This window comes from Natator depressus, chromosome 11, assembly GCF_965152275.1.
Source record: "Natator depressus isolate rNatDep1 chromosome 11, rNatDep2.hap1, whole genome shotgun sequence".
Lineage (NCBI taxonomy): Eukaryota > Metazoa > Chordata > Testudines > Cheloniidae > Natator > Natator depressus.
In genome coordinates, this window is record NC_134244.1 from 55437297 (window position 1) to 55455295 (window position 17999).

At 45.5% G+C, this 17999-nt stretch overlaps 1 protein-coding gene across 1 annotated transcript in view; it reads right to left on the reverse strand.

Annotated features, from left to right (window-relative positions):
* Positions 1-17999, reverse strand: part of DNAH7 (dynein axonemal heavy chain 7) — a 312828-nt gene that overhangs the window by 166539 nt on the left and 128290 nt on the right. Inside the window, exons 28-33 of the mRNA XM_074967796.1 lie at positions 17766-17864; positions 14975-15223; positions 4561-4710; positions 3108-3290; positions 2054-2230; positions 1610-1741 (exon numbers count right to left, since the gene is read on the reverse strand). Of these exons, the coding sequence (XP_074823897.1) occupies positions 1610-1741; positions 2054-2230; positions 3108-3290; positions 4561-4710; positions 14975-15223; positions 17766-17864 (990 nt within the window). The remainder of the gene's footprint in view (positions 1-1609; positions 1742-2053; positions 2231-3107; positions 3291-4560; positions 4711-14974; positions 15224-17765; positions 17865-17999) is intronic.

A 17999-nucleotide genomic window follows, 5' to 3' on the forward strand; every position in this document is an offset into this window, starting at 1 on the left:
ACTGCACAGTGAAGCACAGAACTGAATAGTATATGAACAGGTTCTTATCTACTTATAAATACAATATCAACCTGCAGTTATATTTAGAATGTACTGAAAGCATGGAAAAGACACTATGGTAGATAGTGGTGATGTAGGTTTGTTAGCAGGATTTGGGATTGAGGGGTGGTGTCTACTTTCTGTACTGTCCATATGAGTATTATACCCACTCATCCCAAAGAATGCTTGCAAGGTTCTACTTTCTCTGCCTCCACCACCAAAGCCGAAGAAAGAAGTGCAGCAGATGGTCCTATTCCAGGAAAGATCCCCTTGTTATTTTATATACTTCTTTCTGTTTAAATCTCCAAAATTTTGGTTCCAGAGAAAGAAAAGGGGGAAAGAGTGAACTGCTCACTAATGCATAACAATTGGCTTTAAAAGCCAAGAAATTACAAGGAAAGGAGAGAAAGCTAAACCAGTAATTATGTCTACATTGCAGGCTTACCCTGGGCTCACACCTGGGTTGTAGCCAACTCCCCTCCCCACCCCACCCAAACCGTCTTCATACAAAACCGTTATGCCTAGGCTCACATGTGCTTTGAACTGGGGCATAGGTTACAGCCCAGATTTTGCTTTAAGGTAGGCTCTGAACACAAACTTTGAAATTCAAGATTAAGCTAATGTCTGGAAAGCAAAGCTCAGCTTTTGATAGTCCTCCAAGGCCACAGATCCTGGGCCTGCATTTTCCTGCCCTTCTACCTATTCACTTCCCACTTGTCTCCCGTACACTGTAAGCTATCTGCTGCTTTATATACACCTGATCAGTGTTTAACCCTTCATTCCACATGGTCTGCTCTATTTCTGCAGTATTCAGCTCACCTCAGCCAAACAGTCCTAGAAGCTTCCATCTCAGCTTGCTGGCCAGAAGATCATACCAGGGTTCTGGTTAACCTCTGGTGTGACTAAGCAAAGAACATGAGTTTGGGAGATGTACTCAAAATCATAGATTCATAGATATTTAGGTCAGAAGGGACCATTATGATCCTCTAGTCTGACCTCCTGCACAACGCAGGCCACAGAATTTCACCCACCACTCCTGCAAAAAACCTCACACCTATATCTGTGCTATTGAAGTCCTCAAATCGTAGTTTAAAGACTTCAAGGAGCAGAGAATCCTCCAGCATTGTATCATTGGTATAAAAACATCTCAAAGAGGTTTGCTGAGGTGAGGATCAAGCGGACCACTGTACAATGCAGGGATCACATTAAAAACCTAAATATGGCCTACCACAAGGCAAAGGATGGGAATTGCAAGTCTGGCAACTCCCCATCTACCTGTCCTTACTACAAGGAGTCTGACTGGGACTGTGGCAAGCACCCAAGTATAGAGCCAGATGCTACAAAACTTATTAACAATTTATTTCAGTAAATCAGACATGAAAGACTAAAATGTGTGTTAATTAAAAAAGTACCTAATAAGGAGGTAACAATTTTTCCCAGACAGAATTTACAAGATGTTTATTGTGATGACCAAAGATTGTCGATTTTATTGTTTATGGGTCCACTCCTGGCTGTGAAGTCCAATTTGGGACTTACCATTCTATGTGTTAAAAAGATGAATGTTGCCTACCTCAAGCCAAGAGAAAACATCACGTTCACTCATGGCTTTAATTTTGGCCTCATCAGCAAACTCATCCATCATGCAGTCCATGAGATTCATCAAGGATCGAATTAAGTTTGTGTCTGAAGTAGGAGACAATTCCTGAAATAACAGAAATGTTCTCTATGGCACATGTATTTAACTAACTGAAAAGAATCCAGTGTACATTTATTTATTACTTCGTACAGACATGACAGTAATCCTCTATGGTGTATGTGCTAAAAACATATACTAGAGCAAAATAAAAATATAAATGAAAAAAAACATTCACAGGACAGAATTTCTAATATACATGATCTAAAAATAATAAACATAAGTTGATAATGTTCTTTTGAAATGATTGTCTTGTTTGACACTTTTGAATTACCGCACTCAAATTTGTTTTGCTTCTCATAAAAGCACTCTTTATCCTACCTTTGTACATTTTCTAATGAACTCAATAGTAAGTGGAACCATTCTGTCAAACAAGCCTACTATAAATTCTTTATGCATAGAGCTGACTCCAGGTGGCATTAGATTTAGCCAAGACACCATCAGTGGTCTCCAGCCTAACATGTGAGGCTCCATGTAGATCATGCCACATCTAGAAACCTATTTAAAAAAAAAAAGGATATCTGTTACCTTTTGTGACCGCTGTAGTTTTTCCTGCTAAAAAGAGCCTTAAACAATATTAAATGTTGTCCTATCCAGATTCTGAGGTCATTAGAAATTGGAGACAATTATACTATGCTGAACATAAAGATACATACATACCACTTATCTTGTCAGAGTGTGCTTTGGTGAACTCTGAGGAAAACTTCAAACACAACTTCACCAGTGACTGGCCTGGTGGGGAAAGTGGGAGTATTCTCTTCTTCAACTGATTTAGACCACAATAATCAAGTTTCAGCAGAGCATAAGTCGACAACTAGTAGTACCCAGCCTGCCCTCTCATTGACTTAAAATTGAATAAAAGATCAACAAAGTTCCTGATTATGCCAGATATCCTGTTGGGCTTCCAATATTATACGAGCTACAGCTGATTGCACTTGCAGACTGGCCCTGAGAAGGAAGCTCAGACCTTCCCCTGCTATCCATCTGGCAGGTGCAATTAGATAGTGAGCCAGAGGTCCACTGATCTTTGGTTTTACCAGAATTTGCCTGGTTGTTAATTTAAAGATTTGCTTCACAGCTGTTTCTTTTTCCTTGTCAGAAATTCAAAAGGGCCTGAATGCTCTAGGTATGCTTTAAGGGACATACATAACTTATCTCAGATAACATTCTTTGTCATTATCAACAATTTAAGAGTAATGACTACAACATGTTTTTGTTTTTTGTTTTTTAAAGTTGCATAAACACAAACTGTCACACAGGACATTGTAAATGCAAAGAAATCGGAAAAGAAGCTCCTTCACAATATTAACTTGCCACAAAGCTTCAGAATAATAGACTACAATTGATAACCACTCTTTCAAAACTGGATACTTACAGTAGCAGGGGAAGCAACTTCTAAATCCATTGGTTCAAAAATAAGACTCATTTGCTGTGACATCTGAATGATCTCTCCACTCATGAGACATAGTTTCTTGTTATCATCCAGCACAGTATTCATATTCTCAATCCATACTGCATCTACTGGTCCATCAAAAATCAACCATTTCCTGTCTGGTGTCTGGTTTACAGAAAATATTTCGAAAGAATATTTAGCCAAGTAAATTCGGAATATTTTAGATCTAATATATTTCCACAAATCATATTTCTCTGAAAATGTGCTGAGAGCAAGGCTGTTATATTCAGAATTTATTTTTGGAAAATGAACAAAACATATGAATATTATCTAGTCTTAAAACTCTTACAAACATATACTATGGTGATCCTTAAAAGCTTGCTATCTGTAGGCCACATTCTGCCACTCTTACGCAGACTGCACAGTACATTATTCCTCAAGTAGTATCACTGATCCAGATTCTGATATTTTTGTTCATGATGAGCAGCATCTTGAAATCAATTGGACTACTAATAGAGTATGTTCCTACTCAGCATGAGTAAGAAGATTCCAGTCTTAGTCCCATTGACACCTGTATGTACTTGAGGAGTAAGGTATATTCAATAGGACTAAGTGTGCAGAATCCTGCCCATAGTAAGATACTACACAACATGTGTAAATAACCATCAGCAGTATTCAGGGTATTTCCCATGGGAAGTATTGGGAAGTACAAAGAGCCCACTTCCTCAAACACTTACACGTGTGTAACTTGACTCACGTGAGTAGTTCCATCAACTTCAGTAAGTTACTAATATGCTTCTGATGTGCTTAAGTTTATACAGGATCAGAAGCTAATAGGGCAGATACTTGAGGTAACCTGCTCTTCATGTGCCAGATCCACCTCTCATTGTAGTCAAGGCAAAGATCATGAAGCTGTTTCCACTGAGTCAATAGCAACACTCTCATTCACTTCAGTAGTGTAGGGGCAGGGATACCACGTATAAGACTTAAATATTCTTTGGAATACGAATGACCATATAAAACATCTATTAACATTCCTAAACATCAGAGTTACTCTTTAGGAACAGTTTCCTCCTAATCGCTACACAGGTGTGCACCAAGGGAAATGATGCAAGGAGCCTCCCACAGGAGTACTACAGAAGGAGCACAAGAAATACTTGCTAGGAATGTGCAGAACCAGGCCAAATTGCAGTCCTTGCACTCAGTTCTTACAGTCAGGGGAGCACAAACTGCTCCTTCCAGTGTGACCAATGAGGTCACAGGTCCATGTCTGACTGCTCAGGGTGTACTAGGCTGCCATAAAGGTGTGTTGCAATAGTTGTCTCATTACAAGTTGTGCATACAAGGCACAATCAAGCCCCTACACATCAATATTGTACGTCTATCATAGAATTATTTTTACATAGATCACAAAATACATTAATCTTGTGTATACCAAGGAAGAAGCAAATGATCTAAAGCTCACTGCCAGGATGCCATCCGACCATTCATGTGAGACTGGATCAAATTGTCCATACAGCTGCCCCATGGTTATAGACTTGGGATTTATAACAGTGATCTGAACCTTGTTTTCCTCCATCAGCCCCTAGATACACAAAAATAAAATGTATTTAATTTATACAGAGTTTAATTTATAGTGTCATCTATTTTATTTTGGTTTCTCCTATTTTATATAATTACATCTTAAAACTCCCAGTACTGGGGCCAAGAAGGACAAGAACTAATCTGTGCAAACTGAACTTTAAAGATGATCTGAAAATATTTTAAAGAAAAATACCCTAACTGTATCATAAGGAGCTGGAGGTCAAATTTTGTAACTAAACAATATCCTGATAAATGAAATGTAAAGAATGGCAGTACTGTCCAGTGAATGTGGCACTAGATTGTGAGTTGGATGATCTGGGTTCTATTTCCACACCAACTGTGTGGCCTTGGACAAGTCCCTTCACCTCGTTGTGCCCCAGTTTCCCCATCTCTAAAATGGGAATAATGATGCCTTCCTTTGTAAAGTGTTTTGAGATAAACAGATGAAAATCACTACGTAAGGGCTAAGCACTATTGTTATTTAAAGCATATAAGGAGCTCTAATTTTATTTCTGGTTAACTGAAGTTGATCCTTTTCTTCTGTCTCTGACATGATGTAACATTTTACCCTACATGTATCTTATAGTTCTAAAGTGATAAGAAACCACTGTTCCATAGGAATGCATGGCAACCAAAAGTTACAACTCCCATCAGTTTGTCTGAGCACAGTCACGCTAGAACCTGATAATATAGAAAACATGCATCACACTGTGCTTTCTCTGGGAAAAATTCTGTCTTAATTCTTTCTGGAAGTGAACGCTATTCCTCATTCCAAAAGCAGCACAACAGTATCAATTTCAGGATATCTTTATGAATCAGGAGTCAGGAATTCATTCATTCATGTTTAAGTGTTTTAACAGCCCTCCCCCTATGGAGAAGACATATCTTTCATTGGTTATGTTCCCTCTGTGAACTGTAAAATCTGGGAATTTTTATTATACTGTTTCAAAGGAAAGCCAACTCTTTCTGAAAGGATTTATGTTACAGCTCCCCTCCTTTCTGACAAGCAGTCTGTATTGGATTATAACTTAACCATGTTATGCTTTTTTTAAAATTTCCCAAAGAGAGAGTTGGGGAAAACTGTAGTAAGTTAGTCAACCAGGCTTTTAAAGCTGTTCATCTAAGCCAGTGGTGTTCAAACTTTTCCAGTCATGCCCCCTTATCATTAACAGAATCTGTCTGCACACACACCCTCCCCGCCCCATTACTGCATAGCCAAGGCTTCCTCAGCAGCAGAGCTTGGGCTGAAGGCAGAGCTGGGAGTGGAACTGGGGATGGAGGAAGAGCTGGGAGTGGAACTGGGGATGGAGGAGGAACTGGGGCTAGAGGCAGTGCTGGGCTGGGGTTAGAGAGGGAATGAGAGCAGAACTGGGCAAGGGGAGGAGTCGAGCTGGGGCTGGGAGTAAAGCGGGGGTGGGGTGGAGTGGGACGGGGGACAGATCTGGCCTGGAGGTGGAGCTGGGCCTGGAGGCAGAGCAGGACTGGGGGCTGAACAGGATTGGAGTCAGAGCTGGTTTGGGGGCAGAGCAGGGCCCCACTAGACCATCCCAAAGTTTCTCCATGCCCCTTAGAGGGTCCACCCCACAGTTTGGGGATCACTGCTCTAAGCAAAAGAAAAGAGCACACTGACTATATTTCTGAAGAGGCTTCACTCATCATATCTATGAGAATATCAGAAATGAAACAGTAACAAAATATGATGTCAGTTCTAGAATTTAACTATAACCACATAATATGGCCAATTCTATCCTTGTCTAATATTATAATAAATAATTTAAAAATATATAAATAAAATAAATAAATAAACACGAATAAAATGCTAAAGCAACTAAGTTTGGGTCGGGACTTCAGAATGACAAATTCCTTACCTGATAATTTTCTATTAGCAGCTTCCCTTCTAATTCACCAATTAAATCATCAATTCAAGCCAATCAGAACAGTTCTTCCAAAGATGTAGAAACATTCCAGTTTTTTATTAGCATTAAAAACACAACTTAAATTTATATTGACTAGCCTTAAGGCAATTATGCATGTAAGTCTCTCTTTCAAGAAAATTTTCAATTTGTATTCCAGTCATTTACCAGCTACCAGGGTGAGATGGTTGAGAAAGGAAGGTGCTAATAGAAAGAAAATTATCAAGAAAGAAAGTTCTTATTCTGCTGTATAGCTTCTCTCCTTATTCATCACAGATAGTGTGACAGACCCAGGCCAGTTGAGTATGGCGGAGTAGTCCTGTTGGTATCCAGGAAGTGGGTGGGCGGTAAAGCGGCCCTCACCTCCTGAAGTACGCATCGGGGAGTACAAGATCTGGAGAGCCCCATGCACTGAGTGAGCGTCAGGGGATCCAGCCAGTCTCCCCGGTCGTAGTCCAGGAGGTCTCCGACTCTGGTGACTTCTGCCCAGACCAACCTCTGGCGCACCAAGGGGGACTCCGCCCCTGCACATGGAGCTGGGGGTTGCGTAGCAGGGGCTCCTCGAGGAGATCCGCCCCCTTGGCGGCCACCACTGACCTGGTGGCCGAAACCAGTTTCCAGGTCCGGAGGAGTTCCTGGTAGAAGACTGGCAGCCCAGAGAGGTTTCACAGAAGACCCCTCGGATGGAGAAAAAGGAGCTGCCAGTCGTATCGGAGCCCTCTGAAGCGGTGCAGGAAGGCGTGCACAAGTACGCTCCTTGCCGGACTACCTGCACCATAAAGGAGTCTCTGCAGGGCCTGGAGGAGTAAGACGTGGACCTGGGTGCGCAGGCACTTCAGGCCCTGTCCTCCCTCCTCCAGGGGCAGGTGACCCAGTAGAGTCCTGGCCAGAAGAACTCCAGAACCAACTTCTGGAGGTTGGCCAGGAAAACCAGGACCGGGACCAGGGTGTTGAGCTGGAGCCAGAGCATGGACAGGACTAACTGATTGAACACCAGACACCAGTGCCCTCCCTCGGAGGGAGAAGCACTGGAGTAGTCCTGCCCATCTCCGGAGCCGCTCTACCACCCTGCCCTCTAAATCTTTCCAGTTCTCCAGCGGAGACGAATGCATGGCAGAAAGGTAAATGCCAAGATAGAGCAGCGGACCCGCACTCCACTGGTGGCCTGAAGCGCAGGTGGGAGGGAGCTCGCCTGCCACCTGTCCCCGACCACCAAGCCATATTTATGACAGCCCCCTTTTTTTCTCCAGGGCATAGAAGAAGTGAGAGCCATGATTCATCTCCCAAAGGAGGCGGATGCGGGATTGAACAAAGGCACCCCAGGCCCGATGGTCCTCGAGGGCCCGTAGCTCCTTCCGCTTGTCCTGGCATGCTCCGCATAGGAATGGATCCTCGGGTCTGGTGGCCAGATGCCTCTCTAGCTCTAAGACCTCCCGTTCCAACTGCTCAGGACAGGGGAACATGAATGCCTCGGAGCATGCAGGGAGTTCAGGTGGCAAGGGGGCAGGAGGGGTTCTAGCAGATGGGATGCACCCGGGGGCAAGGCAGAAGGCTTGATGTCGGTGGCCCCATTCCTGGTCTTTCAGGGGGCCTCCGCATCAGATGGAAGGAGCAGAGCTCGAGCCTTCCACTTGCCCTGCTTCCCCTGTACTTGGACTCAGCCCTCCATGGCATCATCTGTGGGCTGGCCAGAAGGGGTCGGGTCAGGGGGCAAGGGCGATGGCATGGAAACACGAGGAGGTAGTGGTGGGGCAGCACGAGGGAGGGAAGATTCCCCCCGGGGCAGGCCCTCTCCCACGCCCAGCGGTAATCCCGCTGCACCCTCCTCCATAGGCCCCGCCAGACTGCATGCAGTGGTGGCGGGACTCTCCCAGTTGTCTGGGCGCGCTGGGGGCGGTACCCCCAGGGCCCAAGCAGAAGCAGTGGTGGGCTGGGAAGGAGGAGGGGTGGCTCCGGGCGCGAGGCAGTCAGGGGCACCGGAGATGACAGGGCCAGTGCCCTGCCAGGGCTTGGGGGTCCCGGACGCTCCTCCGTGCCGGGCCAAGGGGCAGTCCCTCCGGACGTGCCCCCTCGCCTGGCAGCAGTAGCACCAGGCCTCCCCCATAGAGTAATGCATCCGGTAGCAGGCCCCCTGGTAGGGGATCAGAAAGGACCCCTCGAGCACCTCTCCGTCACACGCCACCGACAGCAGTTGAAGCTGCACCTGCCAGCAGAACAAGAGGACGTGACAGAGGGCGGGATCTTTGCAGCCCAGGGAGAGAGGGCTGACAACTGACAGCGGTTTCCCTAGGGCAGAAGGGGCGGATAATAGGGCAGCATTAGGGAGAAACGGAGGGACGGAGGTCAGGACCAACGGGACGCTCAAGTCCTCCAGCGGCTCTAGGCCCCCCCACTGCCTCCTGGGTGGCAGCCTCCAACGCCAGGAAGAAGACCCCTTTCCCATACATTTTGGAGGCCGCCACGACAGCCGTGGGCCCCACCACCCTCGCCAACACCCGCATGTAGATCTCCATGTGGGGCGAGATGGGCACCTGGAGGCAACAGATGCTGTGCTTCCTCGTCAAGATGGGGAAGGGGCCCCAGCTGCCAGAGATGGTAGCAGAGGCGGTGGCCAGGAGAGATGATGTAGCAGCAGGCGGGGGAGCCACTGGCAAGGGACATGGCAGTAGTGGAGTTCACCCCGTTGTCCACCGCTGCTGGTGCCCCAGCGGGGGCAGTAGCAGGTGGTTTGGCAGCGGCGGTTGAGGTGGGAGCCACAGGGGATGACGGGGGGGCAGGTGGAGGAGGGGCAGTGGGGGCTGCCCGAGGGGTCTCACCCACCTTGTCCCCTGCCATAATGAGCAGGGATGGAGAAGAAACACCGGGGGGAGGGTAGTAGGGAAAGGGGAAGCAGGTCGACCACTCCTCCTGGCTAGGCTACAGGCAGGGGAGGAGGGCGCCAGAAGGGGGGGATGGATGCGAGGGGCTATCAAGGACTTGGGGGATTCAGTCACCAACACAGGATGGGATTCCGGCTCCTCTAACTGCACTGGGGGGGAGCTATAATAGCATTGGGGGGTGCAGTGAGACAGAGGTTCAAACTGAAGCAAGGGAGGGGTCGCAGTCAACCCACATAAATATACAAGGCAGGTAAATTTGGATGGGGTAGAAACCATGGTACTCATAGACTCAGGGAGTGCTATCATCCTAATTTTGGGTAAACTAGTGAAGAACAGCCAGTTAATGCAGACTAAGCATACAGGGGTAACCTGTATCCATAGGACTGTTAGTTACTACCCCATCATACCAGTGAAAATTGAAATTCAGGGAAATGCCACCGGGGTGAAAGCAGGAGTAGTCCCAAACCTCCCATATCCCATGCTCATAGGTAGAGATTTCCCCAGGTTTGGAAACTGGAATCCTACCAGAGGGATTGGAGGGAGAGGAGCTCCCCAAACTTCGGGAGGCTTCCACAGCAGAATGTCACCTCCCATTTTTCACAGAAATGTCCTAGGAACTATTCCCTGTCCCGGGGAAAGGCAGGAAGACCAAGAGAGAAAAAAGGCCAGCCAAGGCCTTCTGCTACAGGGACAGAGGGCCACCTGTGTAGACTGACGTACACAGGCAACTGAAGGGGAGGGTCCTGAGATGGAGGAGGGGTCAGAGACTGGTTCCAACCCCAACCTCATGGAACCGGCTGAGAAGGCGGAGACAGATCCCTCAGAGTTCGGGCTGATAAGCCTCGGGAGAGAGACTTTTGGATGGGACCAGGTGGAAGACCCAATATACGAGAATGCCAGGAAGGAGGTGGCCGAGATAGATGGGGTACCTATAGAGGGAAAGGCCTAGGATCTTCTGGCCAGGGGTACATGAAGACGTCCGGTGGTACTGTGCCTCCTGCCCCGAATGTCAATTGCACAACCCTCGTCCACATCTAAGACCCCCTTTGGTACCCTTGCCAATCATCAAAGTTCCATTAGAGCAGATAGCCATAGATCTTGTGGGGCTGCTAGAGAAAACGACCCAAGGCCATTAGTATGTGCTTGTCATCCTGGACTATGCAACCAGGTACCCAGAAGCTGTCCCCTTATGAAACACAGCCTCCAAGAGCATTGCCAAAGAACTAGTGGCAATCTTTGCCCCGGTAGGGCTACCAAAAGACATCCTCTCAGACCAGGGAACACCGTTCATGTCCAAGCTCATGAAGGACCTGTGTTCCCTGCTCCACGTCCAGACACTGCGGACCTCAGTTTACCACCCACAAACCGATGGTCCGGTGGAAAGATTTAACCAGACCCACAAGGTCATGATAAGAAAGGTGGCAAGCAAGGATGGGAAAGATTGGGACAACCTACTACTGTACCTCATGTTCGTCATCCGTCAGGTCCCCCAAGCTTCTACCGGATTTTCCTCCTTTGAGCTGTTGTATGGACACAACCCCCGAGGCATCCTAGACGTAGCCAAGGAGATTTGGGAGGAGAACACAGTGAGGGGAAGAACGTAACAGAGCATGTGTTACGGATGAAGGACAGGATAGCCCATAGCCCATAGCACCTAGAGAAGGCCCAAGAGGCCCAGCAAACCGTCAAGCCAAGGTTCAACAGTTTCAACCCAGCGACTGAGTAATGGTACTGGCACCCACCGCTGAAAGTAAGCTGTTGGCCCAGTGGCCAGGGCCCTACAAAATAGTTGAACCCGTAGGGGAGTAAATTACAAGGTGCGGCAACAGGGACGTTGAAAACTAGAGCAGATATACCATGTCGACCTTCTGAAACCCTGGCATGCCCGAGAGGTGTGCACAGTGGTTCGAGAAGACCTGCACTCAGGGAACAGGTGAGGGTGTCTCCCGATCTAACGACAGCCCAGAAGAAAGAGGTAACTGAGATGATCGCCCAATATCAAGACGTATTCTTAACAAAGCCAGGTTGCACAATCGGGACATATCACCACATCATCACGAACCCTGGGGCCAGAGACTGTGGGAGTTCTGTCACCAACCTCCTTGCTGACTAATGATGAAAAGGGCTCAGTAGATTGTAACCCTGGGCCTAGAAAGAGAAGGGCTACCTGGAGGGTCGCAGTGAGCCTCTGATGCCAGCATAAACCGCCTGGAAGCATGGGATCCACAGGGACAAAGTTGGAACGGGGAACTGCAGCCGATGGGAGCTTCGGTGGAGGTACCCTCAGGCAAAGGCAGCGCACAGAGACCTCTGTCCCCCCTCTCCCGGAGGCCGCAGGGATGTAGTGCCAGCCGCTTCCAGGAGTGGCGTGGGGCCAGGACAGGCAGGGAGCCTGCCTTAGCCCCACTGCGCACCGCTGCCACCCTGAAGCTGCTCAAGGTAAGCGGCGTCAGGCCGGAGCCTGCACCCTGAACTCCTCCTGCATCCCGCAACCCAACCCCCTGACCTAAGCCCCCTGCTGCACCCCTCCTGCACCCCCTCTGCACTCCAAGCCCCTGCCCTGAGCCCCCAGATGCACCCCGCACCCCTCCTGCACCAAACCCCCTGCCGCACCCCTCCTGCGCCTCAACCCCGTGCCCTGAGCCCCCTGCTGCACCCCGCACCACTCCTGCACCCCTGCCCAGAGCCCCCAACCCCTTGCACCCCCTCCTGCAACCCAACCCCCATCCTGAGCCCCCTCGTACATGCTGCCCCAACCCCTTGCCCTGAGCCCCTTCCTGCACACCGCACTCCCTCCTGCACCCCAACCCCTTGCCCCAGCCCTACATTCATGACCCTGCATGAAATTTCCCCACCCAGGTGTGGCCCTTGGGTCAAAAAGTTTGCCCACCCCTGCTTTAGTAGGTACCAGAATGGGTGACCTATGCCTGTGCTTGCTCTTGGAATGTTGTTTGTTCTTCCTTCCTATCCCTTTCTGATGACTGGGTGGAACAGACTGTTAGGATATAGATATTCAGGCCTGTCTGTAAAGGCCTATACTCTAAGAATTTAGATGTATTCTTTTCAGTTGGCTAGTTATAGAGGTATAAAAGAATCAATCAAAATCACTGTCTGCCAGTGTAAGAGCCTTCTCTTACTGTGACAGTCTGAGGCCCTGTTCTTAGGCTAAGGCCTTTTGGCTAAGCCGCAGAGGCAGCCATAAGCTGGGAAGCGAACGGTCACATCCTCACATTCCAAACTAGTCACATTGAAATAAGGTGCTATTGGGCTGTTAGGAATACAATTCTGTCCTGATAGTGCCTATCGCCTCCAGAGAAAGGGAAGTGCCTAGAAGATGTAAAAGGAAACTTAGTTTGATAGCATCCTGTCTGGCAAGAACTCACTTATCAATAGCTGGGATGTGAAATCCTCACTTCTGTATTGTTTTGTCATTATAGTTCCCAGTTTGCTATTGTTTATTTGCATGGTCTCTGTCTGGTTCTGTGATTGTTTCTGTCTGCTGTATAATTAATTTTGCTGGGTGTAAACTAATTAAGGTGGTGGGATATAATTGGTTACATAATCATGTTACAATATGTTAGGATTGGTTAGTTAAATTTCAGGAAAATGATTGGTTAAGATATAGCTAAGCAGAACTCAAGTTTTACTATATAGTCTGCAGTCAATCAAGAAGTGGCTGTGTGTGGGGGGGAACAGGGCATGGGGATGGGAAAATTGGAATCATGTTTTGCTAAAGGGGGAAATGGGAACAGGGACACAGGTAAGCCTCTGTGGTGTCAGAGATGGGAAGGGGGACACTAAGGAAGGAAACTGGAATCATGCTTGCTGGAAGTTCACCCCAATAAACATCTAATTGTTTGCACCTTTGGACTTCAGGTATTGTTGTTCTCTGTTCATGCGAGAAGGACCAGGGAAGTAAGTGGGTGAAGGAATCATCCCCCTAACACAGACCTTGAGTGCTTTGCTGGACTCAATAGTTGAAAGGTTTGATAACTTTGATGAAGAATTAACCTGGATGCTCAGAATAATGCTGCAGCTTGCAGGATCAGATGAAGACTGTTCAGGCATGGTGGGATCTTTTTTCTCATGCTCTGAGACTCTCAATGAGCACTTCAGAAGAAAAAGCTTCATGTGAGCCTCTCACCAATTGCTGCCTTATGAAGGAGACACTTCTTTTTGTCTTTTTGGAACCTGGAGTCTCTGGAGTTTGCAAGACTTACCTTTGAGCAGGCTGTAAGGCATTCCCAAGGAGAGGAGAACCCTCTTGCTCCTGGTCAAGCATTCCCATGGTGGAATCATAGCTTCAGATGGGGGTCAAGGCCCTGGCATGCCTTTCTGACTCAAAGCCCCATGCCCTTGAAGAGCAAGGGTCTGCAGCTTAGGTGCTGGGCCTACCTCACCCTCTGAAGCTCCTAAAAAGTTGCCTGCAGCACCTCTTGGATGTTGCTCAATGCTTGCAGGGCTCCTCTGCTGCTTGGGGTGGCAGGCAGAGGGAGCCCACTCAAGAGGTGCTGCATCAGAGAAATCTAAGTGTTAGAGCCTTGGTGCTCTGGCGATTGCTCACATCAAGAGAGGGAGAGAACAGCTATAAGATGAAACAAAGTTGCTCCAACATAAGAGCAAATAAAAATTAAAGTTACAAAACAAAGTGGTTGGGAGAAACTGAAGTGCTCATTTGTTCCACCACTGGAAACAGAAATTCTGGTGCCAGAGTTGAAGGGTGGACTTAGTCCTTCCAGTAACAACAATGGAGTACCTCTGTACTCCACACGAGAGGCATTACCCATTTGTGACGAATGAGGAGAGAAGCCATGCAACAGAATGGATCTGCAATTTTGTTTCAATCCATTCCAAACATAGGAACTATTGGCAAAATTAGGATCCTGATCTGGATTTTGTTCAGATCCTGGTTTCGCTTCACACATGTCTCTATTTAAAGTATTACCTTATATTTGTAATAAAACCTTCACCTGGCAATCTTGTGAAAATAGATCAAGAAAATCACTACAGCCATAGACTGTACTAACTTGTTTCAGTGCACTTCCTCTATGCTGAGGAACCCCAATTAAAGAAGGGTTCAGGGGGCCGCCTCCCAGATGAGGAATCCTTGACAATGTGTGTCTTTTGGAGCGATATTGCCAGGAAGCCAATGGCTTCCATACAGGCATAGGGCTTCCATACAGATGTGTTATTGGACCCCTGATTTTTCCTAAGAGGTCAATTCTCTATTCACCCAACCTTCAGGAAGAATTTGGAGGAAACTCCATGTGGGCAAGGACACGGAGTTTTCCTTCCACCTCCCCACTCCTGTAAGTATTGTGGACCTTCAAAAAATGTGTCACTACCTTACTGCAAGTTTACAAGTACATCTGTTCTACCAAATACTTTGCTGTATAAGTATTGAATATGCTGTAGCATTTGCTTACTTTGCAAACTGTTTTGATCAAAAATATCTGGCAAAATATTTAGTTACCTTCTCACACAAGTCGCCCAAAGCTGTTGCCAAAACTCGATAGGCACATGTTTTCCCCCCGAATGGTTCTCCCACTATCATAAAACCATGACGGACAATCATCATTTCAAATATCTGTAAGATCTTCTCAGCAAACATGTCGGTCATTTGCAAATTCATAGCATCACAGTTCATTTTGATTGCTTCTAGTAAGTCATTGTAATCCGGTTTTGGAAGCTTCACACCAGGAAACAAATCTGAAGTAATGCCCTGCCAAAGAATGAATTACAATGTATGTTTATCTTCTCTTCATAGACATTCAGGATATAATCTTTGAATGTACTCCCTTTATCCTGTGACTCTAAACAGATAAATATGTACTTATACTCTTTGATTCAAATAGTATAAATCACACCTGTGGTAGTGTTAATAGCACAATTCATTGCTAACAACTGAATCAGTAAAAACATTTGAATTATGTGAAGAAGATGCAACTCCAAAATATACATGACCAATGGTTTGATGTTCTAACTCATTACTACTATATATTTTATGCATTCCACATCACATATTTAACAGTGTCAACAGAATGGAAACTGGCTCTGTGAGATCATATATTTCTCTCTTATAAACATTAGCTTTTATCAGAGCAGGCTTAAACTAGTTGGTATGATTTATAGTTTGAAGGTTGAGAAAGCAGTTATGTTTCTCTCTCAATACCTCATAGTAAGTGGAGAATTATTTAAATCATTTTAATGTAAAAGCAAAGATCCTACATTTTTACCTCTAGTACTTCACATTACTGAAACAAAACAAGAATGATGTTGAACATATTTAAGAGACAAAGGAAAAACAGATACTGCAGGCAATAATTTCATTCCTACAATGTCAACTTACAAAGCTTAGTGAAATTACATCCATAGAGATTCCAACCTATTATTTCAGAAATGACCATCTTCTTATGTTATACCCAGGTGTGAGTATCATTGGGGGAAATTAGTTTTTGTAGTGACCCATCCACTCCCAGTCTTTATTCAGGCATAAACTAATTTCCCCCTGATGAGACTCACACCTTCTTGTCAACTGTTTGAAATGGGCCACCTTGATTACACTGAACTCATTAGCACTACAAAAGTGATTTTTTCCTCCCTTCTTGTCAACTGTTGAGAATAGCCCATTTCCACCTTAATTGTATTGGCTCGTTAGTATTGACCCATTTCTTGGTAACGCAACTCCATCTTTTCATATGCTGTGTATTTATACCTCCCTAATGTATTTCCCACTCCATGCATCTGATGAAGTGGGTTTTAGCCCATGAAAGCTTATGGCCAAATAAATCTGTTAGTCCCTAAGGTGCCAAAAGGACTCCTCGTTGTTTTTGCTGATACAGACTAACACGGCTACCACTCTGAAACCTGACAGTGACCAGTTTTCCCACCCCAGTTGACCACAGCAGAATCTTGGGAGAGAAGATGAAAGCTTTTCCACTTAAAGACAATCACATTCCCTACAAGGAGAAGAATTTGAGATATCAAGCTTCCCACAAGGTGAATAGCTCCTCTCCTTTGAAATGTACTTACCCACATTCCCTCTCCATTAGTCATCTATCTCTTTGCTTGCTCTCCTGATCATCAGAACCAAAGCATTCTGCTTGCCTTCACATTGTATATTATAGTACTGTGCCATTGGATTTTATAATTTAGATAACTGAAGTTTAAGAAAAAATATATATTCTCTGTGCCTCAATTTACCAATGTTTCCCCAAAATTCTTAAAAGAAATGGCTCTATCACACTTTTATTCATCCATGAATTCCCTACCCTGAAATCCTTCCTGTCCTTTTAATTCATTCTAAAATAACACAAAAGTAAGTGTTATGGGCCAAAGTGTGAAAATGCACCTACAAAATGCAATCTATGCACCTACAAAATGACACATACTCCTATCACAAACAGATGAAAATTACATTTGCATCTGTATTTTGGATAATTGCATACAAATATCCATGTCTGTGTGTGACATCTCTCACTTTAGCACCACACATTAACTCAGATTCTCTTTTCCTCTTTTAGCCATATGAGAATACCCACAACACAGGGGAGCTCTAAGATGGTGTAAAGCATTGTAGCCTGCTCCTGCACCAACTGCCTCCCAATGCCGGCGCGGGGCATGTCTAGTCACATCACAGATAGAGACAAACATGCTTGTGCACTCCACTAATATTCATCTTGTGCGATCCCATGGGGACCACAGACAGCTTGCGTAAATTAGAACAGCCTCTAGGACACAGGGGCACAATAGCTCCACCCTGAGAAGGTTACAGCTAACTTGTTGTGTCCCCCAACCTAGTCCTGCACCAAGATCCACTCAGGGCAGGAGAGAATCTGGGCCCCTGAATCTATATGACTCTTTTCTCTGTTCATTACACTAAAATCTTGGTTGAAACAATGAATTTCCTCATCTAAAAACGGGAATACTATTACTTACCTATCTCACATGATTGTTTGTAAAGTGTTTTGAAATCCTTGAATAGAAGGCATTATAAAGTATTATTATGTTATCATTTTTAGTTGGAAAATTGTGTTGGCAATTTACATTAATCTGAACTATTAAAACCAGAAGCAGCATTTCCTAGAAAGAGGACTAAATGCATTGCCTGGGGGGAAACTGTTAAGACTAAATTTTAAATTGCTTATAGGTAAGATTAAAGTATTCCTTGGACCATTTGTTTGACATCCTTGCTTTATGCTAATTACATCAATGAGCATCTATAAAAATCTTATTGCCTTACTAAAACTACTTTAGCTTCTTACCTCAAAAAGTGGTAAATCATGGGACAAAAACTTAGGCAGGTTTACGTCTATAATGGATCTTAGTAGCAAAATTTCTTCGTTCTCTGATGGATATTTCAGCTAAAAAAGAAATTACACTGATGCAAATATGTTCTTAATTTATTTTTATGGTTTCAGAAAGTACATGCTTGTTTTACAAGTTGTGCATTCCTGTTGTCATCTTTGTACTTATTCATCACAGATTTCAGGTCCACT